At 65.9% G+C, this 17,818-nt stretch overlaps 5 protein-coding genes across 5 annotated transcripts; 2 read left to right on the top strand and 3 right to left on the bottom strand.

Moving 5' to 3' along the window:
- Window positions 1–22: 22 nt before the first annotated feature.
- On the top strand, window positions 23–3,334 carry EMIHUDRAFT_201944 (hypothetical protein; the record flags this gene model as incomplete). The annotated part of the gene is made up of 11 exons (XM_005786628.1): window positions 23–38; window positions 66–142; window positions 233–343; window positions 569–978; window positions 1,058–1,121; window positions 1,381–1,739; window positions 2,281–2,339; window positions 2,559–2,648; window positions 2,774–2,832; window positions 2,898–2,933; window positions 3,203–3,334. The coding sequence occupies 11 exons, from the start codon at window positions 23–25 to the stop codon at window positions 3,332–3,334; spliced, it is 1,413 nt and encodes a 470-aa protein (XP_005786685.1).
- Window positions 3,335–7,854: 4,520 nt separating this feature from the next.
- Window positions 7,855–8,888, bottom strand: EMIHUDRAFT_201940 (hypothetical protein; the record flags this gene model as incomplete). Its single annotated transcript, XM_005786627.1, has 3 exons — window positions 7,855–7,885; window positions 8,234–8,298; window positions 8,421–8,888. The coding sequence occupies 3 exons, from the start codon at window positions 8,886–8,888 to the stop codon at window positions 7,855–7,857; spliced, it is 564 nt and encodes a 187-aa protein (XP_005786684.1).
- Window positions 8,889–9,880: 992 nt separating this feature from the next.
- On the bottom strand, window positions 9,881–10,181 carry EMIHUDRAFT_201938 (hypothetical protein; the record flags this gene model as incomplete). The annotated part of the gene is made up of 2 exons (XM_005786626.1): window positions 9,881–9,918; window positions 10,064–10,181. 2 exons carry the CDS (start codon window positions 10,179–10,181, stop codon window positions 9,881–9,883), a joined length of 156 nt encoding a protein of 51 aa, XP_005786683.1.
- A 275-nt stretch (window positions 10,182–10,456) lies between these two features.
- On the bottom strand, window positions 10,457–11,515 carry EMIHUDRAFT_98658 (hypothetical protein; the record flags this gene model as incomplete). The annotated part of the gene is made up of 1 exon (XM_005786625.1): window positions 10,457–11,515. One exon carries the CDS (start codon window positions 11,513–11,515, stop codon window positions 10,457–10,459), a length of 1,059 nt encoding a protein of 352 aa, XP_005786682.1.
- A 4,111-nt stretch (window positions 11,516–15,626) lies between these two features.
- Window positions 15,627–17,665, top strand: EMIHUDRAFT_462535 (hypothetical protein). The gene is made up of 3 exons (XM_005786624.1): window positions 15,627–16,169; window positions 16,364–16,678; window positions 16,752–17,665. The coding sequence occupies exons 1-3, from the start codon at window positions 15,655–15,657 to the stop codon at window positions 17,518–17,520; spliced, it is 1,599 nt and encodes a 532-aa protein (XP_005786681.1). The 5' UTR covers window positions 15,627–15,654; the 3' UTR covers window positions 17,521–17,665.
- The last annotated feature ends 153 nt before the right edge of the window (window positions 17,666–17,818 follow it).

Raw genomic sequence — 17,818 nt, 5'->3', positions numbered from 1 at the left:
CTCCGCGTGGCGGACTATTTATATGTATTATGATAAAAGTGATATGATTATGACTCTATGATTAGGCGCCCTCCGCGTGGCGGACTATGCTGGCGAGCCGGAGCCGGGCAGCTTGAGGCCCGCCGAGTTTGCGGTGGAGGCGGTGGAGTCGCTCAAGGGCTCGTCAACTCTCGGGATCGTGGCTGATCCCGGAGCACGACGACGCTTCTTGAGTAGGGATGGATGAGTGGAGTTAGGCGTCAACCTCGGGTCGTGGCTGATCCCGGAGCACGATTACGCGGTCGTGACGAACGAGTCGCTCTGCGAGTACACCGAGCGCGTCGGCGCCGCAAAGAGCAGCCGCGTGATGGAGGAGCTGTGGACAGCGTCTCTTCACGCCTGCAAGCTGTGAACAGGCGCCGCAAAGAGCAGCCGCGTGATGGAGGAGCTGTGGACAGCGTCTCTTCACGCCTGCAAGCTGTGAACAGGCGCCGCAAAGAGCAGCCGCGTGATGGAGGAGCTGTGGACAGCGTCTCTTCACGCCTGCAAGCTGTGAACAGGCGCCGCAAAGAGCAGCCGCGTGATGGAGGAGCACCTGTCGACTTTCGTGACGGAGGCCGACTTCGACTGGATGGCGTCGCACGGCGTCAACACCGTGCGGGTGCCGCTCGGGTGGTGGAACGTGCTGCACGCGTCGGAGCTGCCCGACCCGGGCACGTCCAAGGCGTGGACGTCCTTTGCGCCGTCGCCCGAGGTGTCGATGGCGGCGATCGGCCAGGCGCTCGATTGGGCGGCACATCGGCGCATGTCTGTGCTGCTGGACTTGCACGGCGGGCCGGGCGGGCAGAATGGAAAGGACCACTCCGGCTGCCACGGGGTTGCGGAGTGGCACGAGCACTCAGTCAACAACTCGCTGCTGGTCATCTCGGCCCTGATGGAGCGCTTCGGCGACCACGACGCGCTGTGGGGCGTCGAGCTGCTCAACGAGCCCGGAGAGACGTAGCCGAGATGCGGCAGCGATGCGGCCGAGATGCGGCAGCGATGCAGCCGCGAGACGCCCGAGAGTCGCAGAGAGCAGCGGCGTGGGCGGCTTCTCCACCGCCCCGCTGCGGACATGCCGCAGCGCACAGCGGCGTGGCGCGGTGTGGGATCGCGAGCACTGATCGCGAGCACTCCTCCTGCAGGACACCTCTCCTATTCACACCTCTCCCATTCACACCTCTCCCATTCACACCTCTCCCATTCACACCACACTTACCCTCTCTCCTATCGCAGGCGACCTCTCCACGGCCCCCCTCGAGGACGAGATGCGGCCGATGCTCCTACAGTACTACGAGGCATCGACCGCCACGATCCGCCGCTACTCACTCCGTGCTGCTCATTCGCCATTGCTCACCGCAGGCGGCGTACGCCATCATCCGCTCCCACCGGCCCGACGTCGCGGTCGTGTTTTGCGTGCTGTACTGGTTCGACTTTTGGGCGTGGGCCGGCCAGCTGCGCGAGCCGCGCTACTACAACGTCGTCACCGACTACCACATGTACACGGCCTTCGACGGCTTCAACGGCGACTCGCCCGACTCGATGGTGGAGGACGCGGCGCGCGCGTTCGGGTGCCGGCTGATGCAGCACGCCTACCACCACCCGGCGGTGGTTGGCGAGTGGGCGCTCGCGGTGGACCGGTGGGGCCAAAAGGTGAAGCAGGGGTACGTGGACGCGCAGCTTACCTCGTACAACTCCTCGCTCGGCTCGTACTTTTGGACGTATGTCATGGACGGGGACGCGGGCGAGAGGAGCCGAGAGACAGCCGAGAGCAGCCGAGAGCAGCCGAGAGCAGCCGAGAGGCAGCCGAGAGACAGCCGAGAGACAGCCGAGAGACAGCCGAGAGACAGCCGAGAGGCAGCCGAGAGCAGCCGAGAGCAGCCGAGAGCAGCCGAGAGACAGCCGAGAGCAGCCGAGAGCAGCCGAGAGGCAGCCGAGAGACAGCCGAGAGACAGCCGAGAGACAGCCGAGAGGCAGCCGAGAGCAGCCGAGAGCAGCCGAGAGGCAGCCGAGAGACAGCCGAGAGACAGCCGAGAGACAGCCGAGAGGCAGCCGAGAGCAGCCGAGAGCAGCCGAGAGGCAGCCGAGAGGAGCCGAGAGGAGCCGAGAGCAGCCGAGAGCAGCCGAGAGCAGCCGAGAGACAGCCGAGAGGAGCCGAGATCAGCCGAGATCGTGGATGGAGGCGCGGGCGTGGCCAATGCAGCGGCCAAGCATGCAGCGGCGTGGCGAACGGCGTCTCTTCACGCCGTCTGGCGTGAGCAGGCATGGCCGAATGGGGCATCACCGGCAAAAAGCCGTCGGGTACAGACAAGTGGGACACGGTTGGGCCGTCGCCGCAGTGGGACTTCACGGTGGCCGTCGAGGAGCGGCCGAACGAGAAAGGCGAGGGAGCCTAGCCGGGACTCGCTGGGACTCGCTGAGGGGTGGGGCGAACGCCCCCCCCCCGCCTCACTTTCTTGTGACCCTTCCGTGACCCTTCCGCGACCCTTCCGTGACCCTTCTGAGATCCTTCCGCGAGCCCTCTTGGAGCCGTCGCATAGGCGAGTTCCACTCGTCCTACGCCTTCCCGAACGTGCGAAAGTGGTACCCCTCCGCCCCTGGCGCTCCATCGCTCGAGCAGCTCCGCGCCGGTGCCGGACTCTTCCGAGACACTTCCGAGACACTTCCTGCTCCACGGCTGGAAGCGCTCTCCACACCCGTCCCAGGCTGCGGTCAAAGGGCATGCCCAGTCATGCTCCCCCGTGCCCCTCAACAGGAACGCCCGTCGGCGCGGGCCACGGCCTGCTGCCGCTGCCGCCCATCACGGCTCTCTGCGTGCCGAGGGGCTGTGGGACACGTCCGCAGACGCGTCCACGACATGTCCACGGCACGCAGCGTAGGACTTGCCTCGCGCCGAGCACCTGAACCCGGACCCGGTCCCTCCTTGCGGGAGCGCCTCGCCCCACCAGCGTCGCGCTGCCGGAGCCTTCCTGAACCTGCTCGGAGCCTTCCTATAGGTACGTCTCGCCGACGGGCGTCGCTTTGCTCGCCGCCGCTCTGCTCGCGTGAGTTTGGCGTGTGTTCTGGGCGGACCTCTGGGAGCCTCCTCCGAGCCCGGCCGGACCCTCTTCATAGGTGGGTCGGCCTCGCGCTTTGGGGGTGCGTCTCTTGCTGCACGAGTTGCTGCCGCGTCTGCTGCAGAAAGCACACGCCCGAGGTGATCGCGCGCGTGAGCGGGCGGCTGAGTGTGATGCGCATGATGCCCTCGGGCCGCCTCTCGCGCGACCAAAAGGAGCTGCTGGCGCAGAGGGACCCCGCGCTGCGGCCACTGGTGTGAGCCCTATTCGCCGCGCGCGGGAGAGGCGATTTGGGTGGAGTTTGTGGGAGCTGGGACAGATGCAGCTCTCCGACTCTGGTGTTGGCGTACTTGGCCACTTGAGAGAGAGTGTGTGTGAGTGGTGTTGCTGCTTATACGTGGGAGCGTGTGTGTTGCTGTTTTGGGGTGTGATAGAGACAGGGCCGTGAAATCTGAGCGCCGCGGCCAAGCCCGGAGGCGGAGTGCCGTGGCGGGCCAGGCCCCCGCCAGGCTCGAGGCTGTGTGTGCAGCGGACACACATATATTGACATATTCACGCGTAGAGCCGTACACAGAGGATCTCTCTGTCTCTCGTCTCTGACGACGCGTGTGAGCTCGTGACGCGATCGACGGGCGACGCGATGCCGCCGCGTACACCGCCCGCGCGTGCGTGTAGCTATAGACGCAACACGGCGCGCGTAGAGAGTTGTGTGGGTACTGGGCTGGGATTTTACTGACGTAATCGTACCCTGCTCTATCGGTGCTCGCTATACCTACGCGCTACGGCGAGATGGCATGATTTGTGACACCAACTTGCTGCAACCATGCCCCGCACCCGATCGTCTCCCAGAGCGGCTTGAGAACGTCTCGAAGCCGATGCGTCTTTGAGGCCAAGCTGCCTCCCGGGTGGAAGACAATTGGGCCACGCTGCTCCCTCTTCCGGCTCGGCGTGTCTTTCACCCATCGCATGTTCACCTTCTCCAGCGGAGTGCGCGGGCACAGGCCGTAAGAGAGCACTTCAACTCGAAGGCCATCGTCGCAGCTGCCGACGATAGAGTACCGCTCGCGGTCCTCCTCCTCGCTGAGCAGTTGCTCGGCGAGTGCAGATGTTGAGCCTTCCAAGCTTCGGAAGAGCCGCAGGCTGGCATGGGCAGGAGAGAGGGGCACGCCGGCAGGGGTGCTCCACGTACAGTTATGCACGCCGAGAGTCTGCAGCAGCACGAGCTGCTCATTGGCCACGCGACCGATGAAACGGGTGCTGCGCGACTGCCACGCCCTCGCCTCCTCGAGCAGCCGAATCACCCGCTGCGTCGGCCTGAAGTAGGCGGAGCCGGTGCAGAGATGGAAACCCGTCCTCTGCCAGTCCTCTTTGAAGGTGCGAGCCGACCCCTGGAGCTGCCAGCCGCTCTGGCAGAGCGTGGAACCCTTGTAGTTGCTGCCGTGAATATGTCGCCGCCTGGCCGTCTCGCGTGCGTCGAGCTCGAACGCGCAATCGGGGCAGGCCACAATGTCCGCACCGCTACGGCGAAGCCGCTCCACCGGCGATCGGAGAAGGATTGCGTCGGGATCTAACTTGAACACCGACGCGCCGCTGCGGAGGACGTCGATCACATCGTCCCAGTAACGCCCCTCGTAGTCCTCTTTTGCTGCCGTATTTGCGATGGACGCATGAACGCGGCGTCGCGGCTTCCACGATAGCCTACGGCTCACCACGACTCCGGGCGAATCTTCGACCGCCTTTTCGGCGCAGCGTGTCCAGAGGTTGAGTATAGACTCCCAATCTTGACGCGTGCTCCCGTTGAATGGGATCTGCAGGGTCGCCAGGATCTCTGTGAGCCCTGTCTGCGGACCCTCCAGAGCGTGACGCCGACCGGCGACGGCCTGTTCCATATGCAGGTGCATTCGCGCCTTATGCGCTTGCGTCTTGTGAACTTGCGCCGCATGCATTTGGTGCCAGAGAGATCGACTCGGTCTGGCGTTTGCTCCGGGGTCCGCGCGTCCGGCGGCCCAATTCCTGGTTATTTTCAATTTTGGCTTTCCACTCGGCCTGTGCGGCGTTTTACGTAATCAGTAAAGCAACGCGTGACGCGTGATGTGAGTAACGCATGATATGTTGTTAGCCGACAGAGCTCACACAAAACGTCGTGGCGCATGATGATGTGCCCCACGGGCGGCCACGTCCTGTCTCTTGAGAAGAGGAGGTCCTGTCTCGCCTGTGTCCTGACTCAGCACTCACCTGTGGCGCCGATGCGCTCGTTTGCCTCCCTGGGACTGGGTCCATGGGGCACGGGCTTCGACTCTCCTTTGCTAGCTCACACCGAGGCCGTGGTTGCGGTAGTCGGCCACAATCTCGACGGCGCGCTGCGCCGCCGGGAAGGCGTCGCGGATCGCCTCGACGCTGTCCGGCGGCGCCTCGCAGAGCAGGCTGAGGCTGAGCGGGTAGCGCTGCATCTGGCCGCGCCAGCCCGCCGCCTCTGCGCAGGCGGCGAGGAGCGCCTTGACGACGGCGGGCGAGGCCTTGCACGCCGCGGCAAAGTGGAGCGGGGCGTTGCCCTCCTCGTCCTTCTCCGCAGCGGCGGCGGGCCAGGCCGCGAGCAGGACGGCCACCACCTCGGCCGTCTGGCCGTTGCAGGCCGCCGAATGCAGCAGCGTGTGGCGGCCCTGCCGCTTGCGTATGCTCTCGGGATACCGTTTGAGCAGGGCGCTCACGACGTCGGCGCCGCAGCCATTCGCGACTGCGCCGTGCACCGCGAGGTTCCCCTCCCCGTCGGGCGTGCGCGCCGCCGCGGGGTTGGCCGCGAGCAGCGCCTCGACCACGGCCAGCGGCGCGCGGTTGCAGCAGGCGAGGTGGAGCGGGGTGTTGCCCGTTTGGGGGTCAACGTCGGCAGCGAGCGCCGGGTTCTCCTTGACGGCCTTGACGACGCTCTTTGGCTTGACGGTGGTGCCAGCAGTGAGCTGGGCGAGCAGGGACATATGTGTATATATCCGCGTGACGCGCGTAAGAGCACGTACACCAAGACGTAGCGCCAGGGTTCGGGCTCCAAGCGGGTAGGGGTAAATTGCCAACGGATAATAGGAGATGGGTAAGGGAAGAAGATTTTTTACTTAAATACATATCACTGGGGCCAGCAAACAGTGCGGATGAACGGAACGATTACCCCTGACGGTCTACTGGGAGAAAAGGAGCTAGGAGGGCCGGCGCCGCCAATGCTGCCGCTCACATCCAACTGACCGTCTCTCACACTGCGTCGCAAATCCGGGGCGGCGCGCCAAGGAGCCCGGGGGGGGGGGCGTGCGGAGGGGCCGCAGCGGCGCGTCAGGGCAGGAAGCCGCTCTGGTTGAGGTAGGCCTTGTAGCGCGCGCGCAGCTCGGGCACATCTCCGAAAAAGGAGCAGTGCCCGCCCGGCACGCAGAGCGAGCGCGCCTGTGGGCAGGGCGGGGCGGAGTGCGGTTCGGCACGCGCCCGTCACGGACGCGGGTGGGCGAACTCGCTGGCTCCGGCCCTGGGGCGTGTCTCGGAACTGTCTCGGAATTGTCTCGGAAAGGGTCTCGGAACTGGAAACGGTCTCGGAAGGAAAAGGTCTCGGAAGGGTCTCGGAAAGGGGAAAGGGTGTGTCTCGGGAGTGTCTCGGGAGTGCCCGCGCCTGGAGCAACTCGGGCTGGCTCCGGCCGTAGCGGGCGGCGAGCAATCGCTCGGCGAAGTGGTGCGGCATCATCTCGTCGTGCCTAGTCTCGGACGATCTCGGGTGAGCTCGGGGTGAGCTCGGCGAGACGGCGCGGCGTCGTGGCGTCGACTGCTCGGCAAAGAAGACGAAGAGGTCGCCTGGCAGAGGGCAGACTGCGGATGAGTCGAACCGGAACTGGGACGGTGCGCGTCGACAGACGCCAGCGGCGGCGCCTCGCATCCGCCCCGCCTTGCCGACGTTGTCGAGCCTGTAGAAAAAAGAAAGAAAAGGCTGAAAATAGAAAAAAGAAACCGCCCTGCCGACGTTGTCGAGCCTGTCCAGCACGGCGCAGTGCGGCGCGTGCCGCTCGGCGGCGGAGGGCGGGCGGAATGCCAGCGCGACAACCAGCCACGCAGCGAGCCAGACGGCGCACCTGGACCCACACGGTTCCAAAGGAGTTAAGAGACGCTGCTCACAGCAGGCCGCGCGGCGAGCCGAGGCGGCGCACGGAGCGATGGCGCGCAGGAAGGAGCGCGACCAGCGCGGCGCCTTGGAGAGGACGACCTGCGGGCGCACGGGCTCCGAGGAGAAGAGTCCGAGCAAGAGGGTCCGAGGAGGGGTCCGAGAGGGTCCGAGGAGGGGTCCGAGAGGGTCCGAGGAGGGTCCGAGGAGAAGGGTCCGAGGAGAAGGTCCGAGGAGGGTCCGAGGAAGTGCGGAGGCTTGGCAGCCCGCGCCTGCTCGTAGAGTCCCTTGCCGACGTGCGCAGAGACGGCGTGCATCGAGGCGAAAGTCTGGTCGAGGGTGACGCGCCTACGAGATGGGGAGAGGTGGGGAGAGAGGGGGAGAGATGGGGAGAGATGGGGAGAGGTGATGGGGAGAGGTGATGGGGAGAGGTGGGGAGAGGTGGGGAGAGGTGGGGAGAGGTGGGGAGAGGTGGGGAGACGCGGGGAGACGCGGGGAGACATTTCGCATCTACGCTGCCTCGCAGGCCGGGGTGGCGGACGCCCAAGGCGCACGCGGCGCCACCGCCAATCGAGAGACCGTGCACGAGGACGCGCTCGACGGGCGCGCCTGTCCGCCACAGCTGAAGACGGCTTCCTCCCTCCGTCTCTTGCTCTACAGCGGCCGCTCGACGCGGCGGCGGCGCCTCGCGCGGTGCGGATGTGCGAGAGGGCGGCCTAGGGTTAGGGTCAGGGTCAGGGTCAGGGTCAGGGTCAGGGTCGGGGTCAGGGGTAGGGTCAGGGTGTAGGGTCAGGGTCAGGGTCAGGGGTAGGGTGAGGGTGAGGGTGAGGGTGAGGGTGAGGGTGAGGGTGAGGGTGAGGGTGAGGGTGAGGGTGAGGGTGAGGGGTAGGGGTAGGGGTAGGGGTAGGGGTAGGGGTAGGGGTAGGGGTAGGGGTAGGGGTAGGGGTAGGGGTAGGGTGTGCGAGAGGCGGCCTCCGCGTCGAGGTAGAGGGAGAGCTCGGAGGGGCAGTAGGCGGCCTCGCCGGGGAGCAACGCGCCCGCCTCCCTCGCGTCGGGGCTGCCCGGCGCGTCGGGCCGCTCCGAGTACGCGGCGTGCTCCTGCACATGTCAAATGGACATGTCACACGGCAGCCAAGAGGGTGAGGGTGAGGGTGAGGGTGAGGGTGAGGGTTAGTGCTCATGTCACATGGCAGCGGAGAGGGTGAGGGGGAGGATGTCACGAGTCCTTCTCGGAAGTGTGTCGAGGCGGCGGGCTCCTCGGCGGGGTCGGGGTAGCCCCAGAAGGTGAGGACGAGGACGGCGCAGCCGAGGCTGAGGTAATACTGCGCCCAGTCCGTCATGTCGTCCAGCACCATCGCGTTGGCGTGTAGCAGCAGCACCACGGGCCGAGCGCCCTCGCCATTGTTCCCGCCGCCGCCGCCGCCAGCATTTTGCCCCTGCGGCTCGGCCCACACAGCGTGCACCGCCCGCTCGTCCGAGGTGGTGAGCGAGACCTCCTCCGCCCCCAGCCGCCTCAGGAGCAGCGCGCGCTGCGTCGCGTGCTCCCACCGCAGCTGTCCCGCGAGCGGAAAATAGAGGAGCTGGCGCAGGCGCGGCCACTCGAAGCCGACCAGGTAGCGGTAGGGAAGGTAGCAGCAGCAGGAATAGCCGAAGAGCAGCACTCCGGCGAACCACATGAGCGCCGCCATGCCGCGAGTTTTGCAAAAAGATTTCGCGCGGCGCGAGCTTGCACCAGGCTTCGGGAGAGAGAGAGATTTCTTCTCTCTTGGCTTCGGCTTCGCACTCGTCTACGGCCTCACGTGGCGCCCCGAGGCGTCTGCCGAGGGATGGATCAAGACGGATGCAGGCTCCTGGAAGTGCATGGGGTGGTAGTACGACGCGAAGTGGGTGGGTGGGTCAAGAAAGCCATAACGCGGCTGGTGCTCGTGGAAACTTCGGGTGGCATTGCGCCGCCCACCAAGCAGTTCCTCCACGTGTTCGCCAAGGAAGCGGTGGGCACCAACACGGTTCCGGACGGTGTAATGGGGCGGCGTCGGCGAGCGCCTCCTCCTTTGTCGTCGTCCACCACCACGCAGCAGATCTCCATGGCGGCGGTGGCGGGCGACGCCGAAAACATCAACAAGCAGGCGCGCAATGCGCGTGCCGACTGGGTTAAATCCCCTGGGCGTGCCAAATGGGACTAGTTGCAAATACGGGTGCTGTGGAAATGATTGAATTTTGATGTTTTTTGTTCCGTGTTGCTCCCAGCGCCCTCGCCCGCACCTCCCTGAGGCCATGGCTGGTGCTACTAGTATGGGGGGCTACCTGGCTACCGCGAGAGCGACCCAGCTCGTCGACATCGTCCGATTATGGTGCCTCAAAGTCAGCCTTCGGAGGTTATCGTGGGGTCGAGCCGGCAGTAGCCGTGACATGTGGTTCCACCACCCCTCGTAGGCTTTGCCTCTGACCGCCACCGTTCCCAGGCTGCCTAATGGGATGGAAAGGAAGGCTCGGCGAGCGTATAGAAGCGTGCTCGACCTCGTCGTGGCAACCTGCACGGCAGCGCTGGCGGGCGCGATGAGCGTCGTGCCACCTGACCCGAGACGGGTCGCAGGCGTCGTACCGAGCGCGTCGAGACCGTGTCCTGATGTGCTCTGCACGGGCGAGTCACGTCGGCGTCAAAGGAGCGACGTGTGACCTGTCAGAGCTTGATCTCCGATCTCAGCGGCGTCGAGTCGCCTTCGGTGGCGACAGCTAGGATGCATCTCCTCCGTCGTTTTTCGCGCGATGGCCCTGGGAAGCTGGCGGCGCACGCAGGCGGACCTTGTGTGTGCGCGGAACGCTTAAAAAGTGCCAAAGACTTAAAGTGGGTGCCCTACGTCACTTTTTTTTGAGCAGATAGTGCCGAGCTCGGCCGTAACAGCGTTTTTCACAGTTTTTGTTTTTTCCACGTGAGACTTTTTCTCGCTGTAGCTCTTACGTACATTTTTGCAACTAGTCATGGGTCAACGACGAGGGACGTCAACAACAAGCTACTTGAGCGTCTTGACAAGCAACTAGTAGCAAGCGGCAGACGTCCTCTTAGCCTCGGCCCCAGTGGGGGGCGCCCACGCCGCCTAGCTCTGCGGGCGGGCCCCTCCACCCTTCACGTACGGATCATGTAGTCCCCACAATCGCTGTCGTGGGATCGCTTGTCATGTGAGAGAGTGCGTTGTGTTCTTGTTTTCTATCCGGTTTCTCTCTTCTCTGCCGACGGGCTGCCGGCAGCTCAGTCTGCTCAGCGATCCATTTCCGCCGCATGCGGTGCGCCGCCGCCGCCGTGGTTGCCGCCCTTTGGCGGGTCGATGAAGATGTCGGCGATCATAAAGAGCGCCGCCAGCGCAGCAGCGGTCCTCGTCTGCGCGTCCGTGCCGGGCGTGATCTCGAGCTTGATCTTGGAGCTCTCGCTGATGTCGCCCCCTTGCTGCCAGAGCTTGAGCAGGCCGACAGAAGGGCCGTCCGGCGTGGTCTTGAGGTCATAGAGGCCGGGCACCCCTGGCATCACGCAGCAGATGATGGCGATCGACGCGATCGAGCACGTCGGGAAGAAGAGGCAGAAGGAGGCGATGCACCAGTACGTCTTGCACTGAAAGCAGCCGTGCGACCTTGGCCGAACGCCTTTGCCGCTCGCGTCAACGTAGGAGTGGCCCATGCCCCACTTGCTGGTCTGCATCTTGCCATAGGGCGCGCCGAAGACGCTCACCGGCAAGTCGGTCTCGCCTGACGAGATCATCGTCGGCCGCGAGCTGCGGCTCCACTGCGCGAGCACGGTGTTGTCCGGCAGGACGATCGCCGCGGCCATGTCGCCGCGGAAGCGGTCTCCAGTGGCGACGCAGAGCGTGGCGATTTCGGGATTGCCCTCCGCCGTGCTCTTGATCGAAAATGAGCCGCGAGTTGCCGTGGCAATCCCAAAGGGGTTCATCAAGGTCGACTGCTGCTGGAAGACCTGGCTGAGGAATTGATACGTGCCCTCCGAGTCGTGCTGATCGGATCTCACCGCGACCTCGATGCCATCGAGGCCGCCGAAGAGCGAGACCATCTCCTCCTGCGAGCGACCCGCCGTCGGCGCCGCCACCGCCACCGGCACGGCCATGGCCATGGAAGTCGGTTGCATCTGCGCCATCTCCTCTTGCTCGTCTGCACGTCGCACGCGCGCGTGGCCGAAACCGCCGTCTGCAAGAACCGCGGCGGCTAACCTCCAAACCAAGCGGCACCGGCCTGTCGACCTTGTAGAGGCTGTGAAAAGCCGAGGCGGTGCCCGGCCCCCGCCGAGAACCTGCCGGACCTTAGACAGCATTCATTGTACTCAGTATGTAGAATTTATGGAGATCCCCTCGCGAGGGTGGGTGGTGGCGTCGTCCCCGTCGGGTCCTCAGCGCTCAGGGTGGGGGAGAGAGAGATTTTTAATACCAAACAACTCTCAAGAAACAACTCTAACACTCACACACATGAACATGAACATGATGTTGTTGTCAGGGTGGAGTCGCCGAACGAAGGACGGGTAGTCGTCGATCATGATTCATGTGCGGGGGGGGGGGGGGGGGGGGTTCGGCACGAGCAGCAGAGGGAGAAGTCAGAAGAGCCATGTCTGAGAGCCAGAGCGCCGCGTATCGTACTACGCCAGTCCGACGCCAGCGGGCGTCGGCGCCGTCGCATGGCGCCCGCGCGAGGCACAGGGACAGGCGCGCGGCGATCACGGAGGGCCGCGGCTGGGGGGCGCTGCCGCCGCTGCGCCGCTCTCGTGCACTGTGGACTGCACTGTGGACTGCACGACCACGAGCACTGGCCACTGCGGCACGACGAGCTCACGGCGACCGACACCCGACCGTGTGTGAGTGTGTGTCCGTGACCGTGTGTGTGTGTGTCGCGGGGTGCGGGTGGGGGAGAGCTGACCTCGAGACGAGTGTGCGGGCCGGCGCTCTGTAGAAGCTTCGAGGTGCCCTCTTCGAGCAGGAGGTCAGCCCAGGTCAAAACAACTTATTCATTCACCCACACTGCGTCTCAGGGAATTGTCGACTCAGAGCTAAAAACACAAACGACTGACAGCGAATTTCGGTGGAGCGCGGCGTGCCTATCTCCGGGGCTGGGCGCACGGTATCCGCCGATTTCGCCGAGCCCCATCATGCTGCACGTTACGATCCACGCTACTGGACCAGTGATGCTTGGACTACTGGCACGCCGTGTGCGATGCTGGATCCTCGCTTCGCTGGCCGAGCATCACACGAGAGCGCGCAGCCTCCGCGGCTCGTCGCCTCGGGCCCGCCGCAGAGCGAGATCACCTTCGAGACTGCGTAGTCCAGGAGGCTGAACAGCAGTCACAGGACCATCCGAGGGAAGAATTTAACAAGCAGAAAAACTCAAGAATCTAGAGCACGCGCTCGTGCCCGAGAGAGAGAGAGAGAGAGAGAGAGAGAGAGAGAGAGAGAGACGCCCAGGAGGGGAGGGGGCATGTGTAACGACACTGCTAGAGATGCCTTTCGGGGCCCAGAGATAAAACTTCTGTGATGCCATGCGTGACCTAGTAGTGTCCCCAGCTATGGGCGTGTCCACGTTGGAGCCAGGTGTGGTGTGGGCGCGAGAATAGCTCCGCCGTTCATGGAGGCAACCGATGCGAGTCGACTGGTGTGTGTCGTCGTGGTTTCGTATCAAGACTTCTCTCTCTCTCTCTCTCGCTCGTGCCCCTTCCGGCGCAGCTTCACAGCGAGGCCTTCCTGCATGGTCGTCTTGCCACTGCCTGGGCCGGCGACGGTGGCCACAACCGTGGGCCGGCGGCCGACCGCTTCGGACGGCGATCATGCATGCGCTTTTGTTTTTGTGTTGCATGCGTGAGGGGAATTTTCTGCTCGTCGGTCAGGCCCGGCTGGGCATGTCGTCAGCGCCATGGGACTGGTTTCGGGCGCAGATCGACCACCCGGTGCGGAAGGGCTCAGCACGCCCCCCAAAAAATGAATGCCCCTCCGGGTCGCCTCGCCGGACGCCGGTGGTCGCCTCGAGCGGGTTGGCCGGCTGCGCCAGCGGCGCAATCTCGGGGGCCTCTTGTAGTACATCCCGAACTCGGCGACGAGGGAGTGCTCCGCGGGCTCGTCCGCGATGATGCCCCCGGGGCAGCCCTGGTAGGGCTCGTCGAGCACCTTGCGCGTGTCATGGCGCTGCGCGCTCGGCGGCGGCAGTAGAGCGAGGGGCCGAGGGACCATACCCCCCCACCCCTGTCGAGGGCTAGTCTTGGGCGGTCAGGACCATACCCGCCCACCCTCCATACCATACCGTCCCGCAAAAAGTTGGAAACCCTGCCCCGCCGCGTTGTTGCTTGCAGGCCGCTGCCGCCACGGCCGCGTCCTCCCCTCTCGCCGCCGCTCCGTTCGTGGCCGCCGCCTCCCCTGTCAATCCCGCCGTCTGCACCACCGCTGCCACCGCCCCGCGCCTCGCCGCCGCCGCCGCCACCCTCCCCCTCGCCGCTGAGCGGTGCTTGGCGAGCCTTCTCACCCGTCCCGGCCGCGCTGCGCACAGCCTGTGCACACTCTCTCCTTCTCTGTACTCTGACTGCGCCGCCGGCGCCGCCACGCATGCGGTTGGGTGCTTGGGTCAGCGGCGTGAGCCGAGAGGTGGCCCACCGCTGACAGCGCTCAGCGCGGGGGGGGGGGGCGCCCCCCGCGCGGCCCACACACGCGCCCAGCGCAGCATGCAGCACGACGAGCTCCTCTCGCCACCCCGCGCGCGGCGGGGCGTGACGTCTGTAGCGAGCCAGGTAGCGAGGCGACGAGGCGACGGTGGGACGGTGTCCGGAACGTTCTGGGGTTTTCATATAATGCGGCTCCACTCGTATCCGAGACGGTCACACTCCTATATCAGCCACACGCCCCTCGCCCCCCTCTCACTCCTGCGACCACACCTCGATCTTCTTGGGCAGCATCTGGTCCGACAGGTCCTCTCCGTGGCCTAAGCGGCCGAGTCCGCCAGCGCCCCAGCTCCAGACTGCGCCGTCGGCGGTGATGGCGAGGCTGTGGTCTTCCCCTGCCGACACAGCGACGACGCGCTGGCCAGCAAAGGCCTCGATCTTCTTCGGCAGCAGCTGGGTCTGCGCGTCGCCGTGGCCCAACCGGCCGTAGTTTCCATTGCCCCAGCTCCAGATGGCGCCGTTGGCGGTGAGGGCAAGGCCGTGCTGCGCTCCAGCCGATACAGCGATGACACGCTGGTCAGCAAAGGCCTCGATCTTCTTTGGCAGCAGCTGGTTCTGCGTGTCGTCGTGGCCCAGCTGGCCAAAGCATCCATAGCCCCAGCTCCAGAGGGCGCCGTCGGCGGTGATGGCGAGGTTGTGCGCGAATCCCGCCGACACAGCGACGACGCGCTGGCCAGCAAAGGCCTCGATCTTCTTGGGCAGCAGCTGGCGCTGCTGGTCGCCGTGGCCGAGCTGGCGAAAGCGTCCATAGCCCCAGCTCCAGACGGCGCCGTCGGCGGTGATGGCGAGGGTGTGCGCGATTCCAGCCGACATAGCGACGACGCGCCGGCCAGCCAAAGCCTCGACCTTCTTCGGCAGCAGCTGGTGCTGCTGGTCGCCGTGGCCCAGCTTGCCAAAGCTTCCACCGCCCCAGCTCCAGACGGAGCCGTCGGCAGTGATGGCGAGGCTGTGGTTCAGTCCAGCGGACACAGCGACGACGCGCTGGCCAGCAAAGGCCTCGATCTTCTTGGGCTGCCACTGGTCCTCCTCGTCACCGTGTCCCAGCTTGCCGTCCTCGCCGCTGCCCCAGGACCAAAGGGCGCCGTCCACGGAGAGAGCGAGGCTGTATCGTGACGCCGCCACACCAATCGCGCGCTCGCCTCCGGGAGGCGGGTCGAGGAGCGACGGGAGACGGGTCGGCGTCTTAAGCTGCAGCACGCCCTCGCCGTGGCCGAGAAGGCCTGGAAACTCCTCCTCTTCGTCCTCCTCGCCCTCCTCGCCCTCCTCGCCCTCCGCTGCCGCGCCGCACGATGAGAGCCGCCCCTCACCGTCGATGAAGACGCTGTGCTGACGGCCTGCCGCCGCCCTCGCCGGCGGGTTGGCCTCGCGCAGCAAGGCATAGAGGCACAGCCACCGCACGGCGCAGCTCTCGCCCTCTGGCTGCGCCGGCGGCTCGTAGCCGGCCTCTTGCAGGCGCAAGCGGATGCCCTCCAGCTTAAGCGAGGCGTGGAAGAGCAGCGAGACGGCCGCGGCGCGAGCGATGTCGGCGGGGCTGTCGAAGCGGGAGATGACGCGCGCGACAAGCTCGAGGGGCAGGTCGGTGAGGGGGCAGTGTGCGGCGGCGGCGGCGGCGGCGGCGAGGCGGCGCGAGTGGCGGCGCGGCGGGGTGGACATCGCGAGGAAAAGAAAAGAAGCGCTGCAGTTACCTCCGTGCACGGCGCGCATTTTTTTTCTTGCGGGCGCGCGTTTACCGCGAAGCTTGCCGAGACGCCCTGCTTCGCATGACGAGCCTCACCGGCTCCACCGCGGCGACGCTGTCGGGCACGGTCGCGCCTCCCACCGTCCAGGCGGCGCTTCTCGGCTCCGTGGTTCAGATCGCGACGCTGTCCGCTGTTTGGCTGCGATACACATCGGTGGCGAGCTGCATCCCCGATCCTCGGGGGTGCTGGCACGATCCCTGGGCCAGGCAGGTCTTGATCACGCTGACAATCTGCCTGTCGCTGTGGCTACTCTCGCTGCGCACGATCCGCTCCAAGGGCACCTCCGACCCTTCCATCGTCGACCGCCTCTGGTCCATCCTGCCGTGGCTCTACTGCTGGCACTGGTACGGATCGGCGCCCACGCCGCGCGGGCTGCTCCTCGCGACGCTGGCTTCGATCTGGGGCCTCCGCCTGACCGCCAACTTTGCACGCAAGGGCGGCTTTTCGGGCGGCGAGGACTACCGCTGGGCAGAGATCCGCACCTGGCCCGGCTTCGACCGCGGTTGGGAGGTCTTCAATCTGCTCTTCATCTGCGGGTGCCGCGCTGCCCTCGCCAGATACCCGCGCGTCGCGGCGTCGCCATACATGCCCCTGCCACCGCCTCTCACACCGCCTCGCTGCTTCACCAAAGCTCGGTGACGCCCCTGCCCTCGCCGCGGAACGCGGAAGCTCGGTGACGCTACCCTCGCCGGGGACACCGCCTCTCACCCCCGCCCTCGGTAACGCCTAGGTTCCAGCAGCTCGTCATCCTCGCCTTCTCGTCGCCCGCGGCGGCGGCGGCCAGCTCGGACGTGCCGCTCAACGCACTCGACGCCGCGGCGACGGCGCTCTACCTCTTGCTGCTCGCGGGCGAGGCGACGGCAGACCGGCAGATGATGCGCTTCCAGACGGAAAAGTACCGCCGCCTGCGCGCCAAGGAGCCGCTCGGCGCCGAGTTTGGCCGCGGTTTCCTCTGCTCGGGCCTGTGGCGCTACTCGCGCCACCCAAACTACTTTTGCGAGGTTGCGATCTGGTGGGCCTTTTACCTCTTCTCGCTCGCCGCCGGGTGGCCGACTCGGGCGACGGTACAACGCCGCCGGCAGGACACGTCCCGGACATGTCCTGGACGCGTCCTGTAGGCTGCCGCTCGTCAACTGGACCATCTCGGGCGCGGCATTCCTCACTTGCCTCTTTGTGCTGCCGCACGCCTCGCTCGACGTCACCGAGGTCCTCTCCTCGCGAAAGTACCCGCAGTACGCAGAGTATCAAGCGACCGTCTCGCGCTTCTTTCCACTGCCGCCGCTGCCTGCCGGCGAGCGAGCGCCGATGCGACCCGTCGACGCGGTCCTCATCGGCTGGTTCTGCGTCGGCCTCGCGGTCACTTTCTTTGTCGACATCGAGGCTGTCCTCGTGCAGCGGCCCGACCTGTACGGCCTCGACGCAGCGCACACGCCGCTGTGGCCGCCAGAGCCGTGCGTCCGCGCCGTCCGGTGGTGGAGTGCCGCCGACCCGCTGATGCACGCGCGGCCGGTCTGGTTCCGAGCTGCCATTTGGGTCGAGGTGCTGGTGCAGGCGCCCTTCTACGCCGTCGCCATCTACGCCTTTGTGCGGCAGCGCAGCTGGGTCCGCGTGCCCGCCGTCGTGTACGCCACCGTCCTGCTCACCATCATGCCCATCGTCCTCGCGGAGCAGTACTTCGGACCCCACGCCTCACGCCGCCCGCTCCTCGTCACGGCCGTCTACGGCGCCTACGTCCTCATGCCGGTCCTGCTTCTCGTGCGCGTGTGGAGCGTGGACGTGTTCCCGAGCACGCCGCTCGCCAAGCGCAAGGCGGCGGGCCTGGCTGGCGGTGAGGCGGCGGCGCCAGCCGCACGGCGAGTCCGCTCGCCGGCGAGGAAGCGGGCGTGAGCCTGCCCGGGGCGCGCAAAATTTTAACTCCGACCATGCCACTTTTTGACATCATCATCAACCATCATCACAGCATGTCTCCGCGAGAGGGATTTCAAATAGCCGATGGGATGTAACGTGTGGTTTTCATAGATCAATCATTGGCCGATTAGTCGTGAACCCCGGCTCCCCGGCACGAGAGGGCGGCACACGCACAGCCACACAGCGGTCAGCGCGCACGAGCAGGTGGGGGAGCCCCGTTCGAGGCAGCCCGTTCCGGAGTGCGGAGAGCTGAGTTCATGCGAGAGTTCGAACGACT

Source organism: Emiliania huxleyi (assembly GCF_000372725.1).
Source record: "Emiliania huxleyi CCMP1516 chromosome Unknown EMIHUscaffold_15, whole genome shotgun sequence".
NCBI lineage: Eukaryota > Haptophyta > Isochrysidales > Noelaerhabdaceae > Emiliania > Emiliania huxleyi.
Note: the sequence above shows the minus strand (reverse complement) of the source record. Positions and strands in the feature narration are given on the sequence as shown.

Excerpts from the sequence above, each read along its gene's own strand:
- EMIHUDRAFT_462535 (XM_005786624.1), top strand. The coding sequence starts at position 15,655 with ATGACGAGCCTCACCGGCTCCACCGCGGCGACGCTGTCGGGCACGGTC. Across the intron at positions 16,170-16,363 it reads AATCTGCTCTTCATCTGCGG|GTTCCAGCAGCTCGTCATCC; the intron begins GTGCCGCGCTGC and ends GGTAACGCCTAG. Across the intron at positions 16,679-16,751 it reads CTCTTCTCGCTCGCCGCCGG|GCTGCCGCTCGTCAACTGGA; the intron begins GTGGCCGACTCG and ends CGCGTCCTGTAG.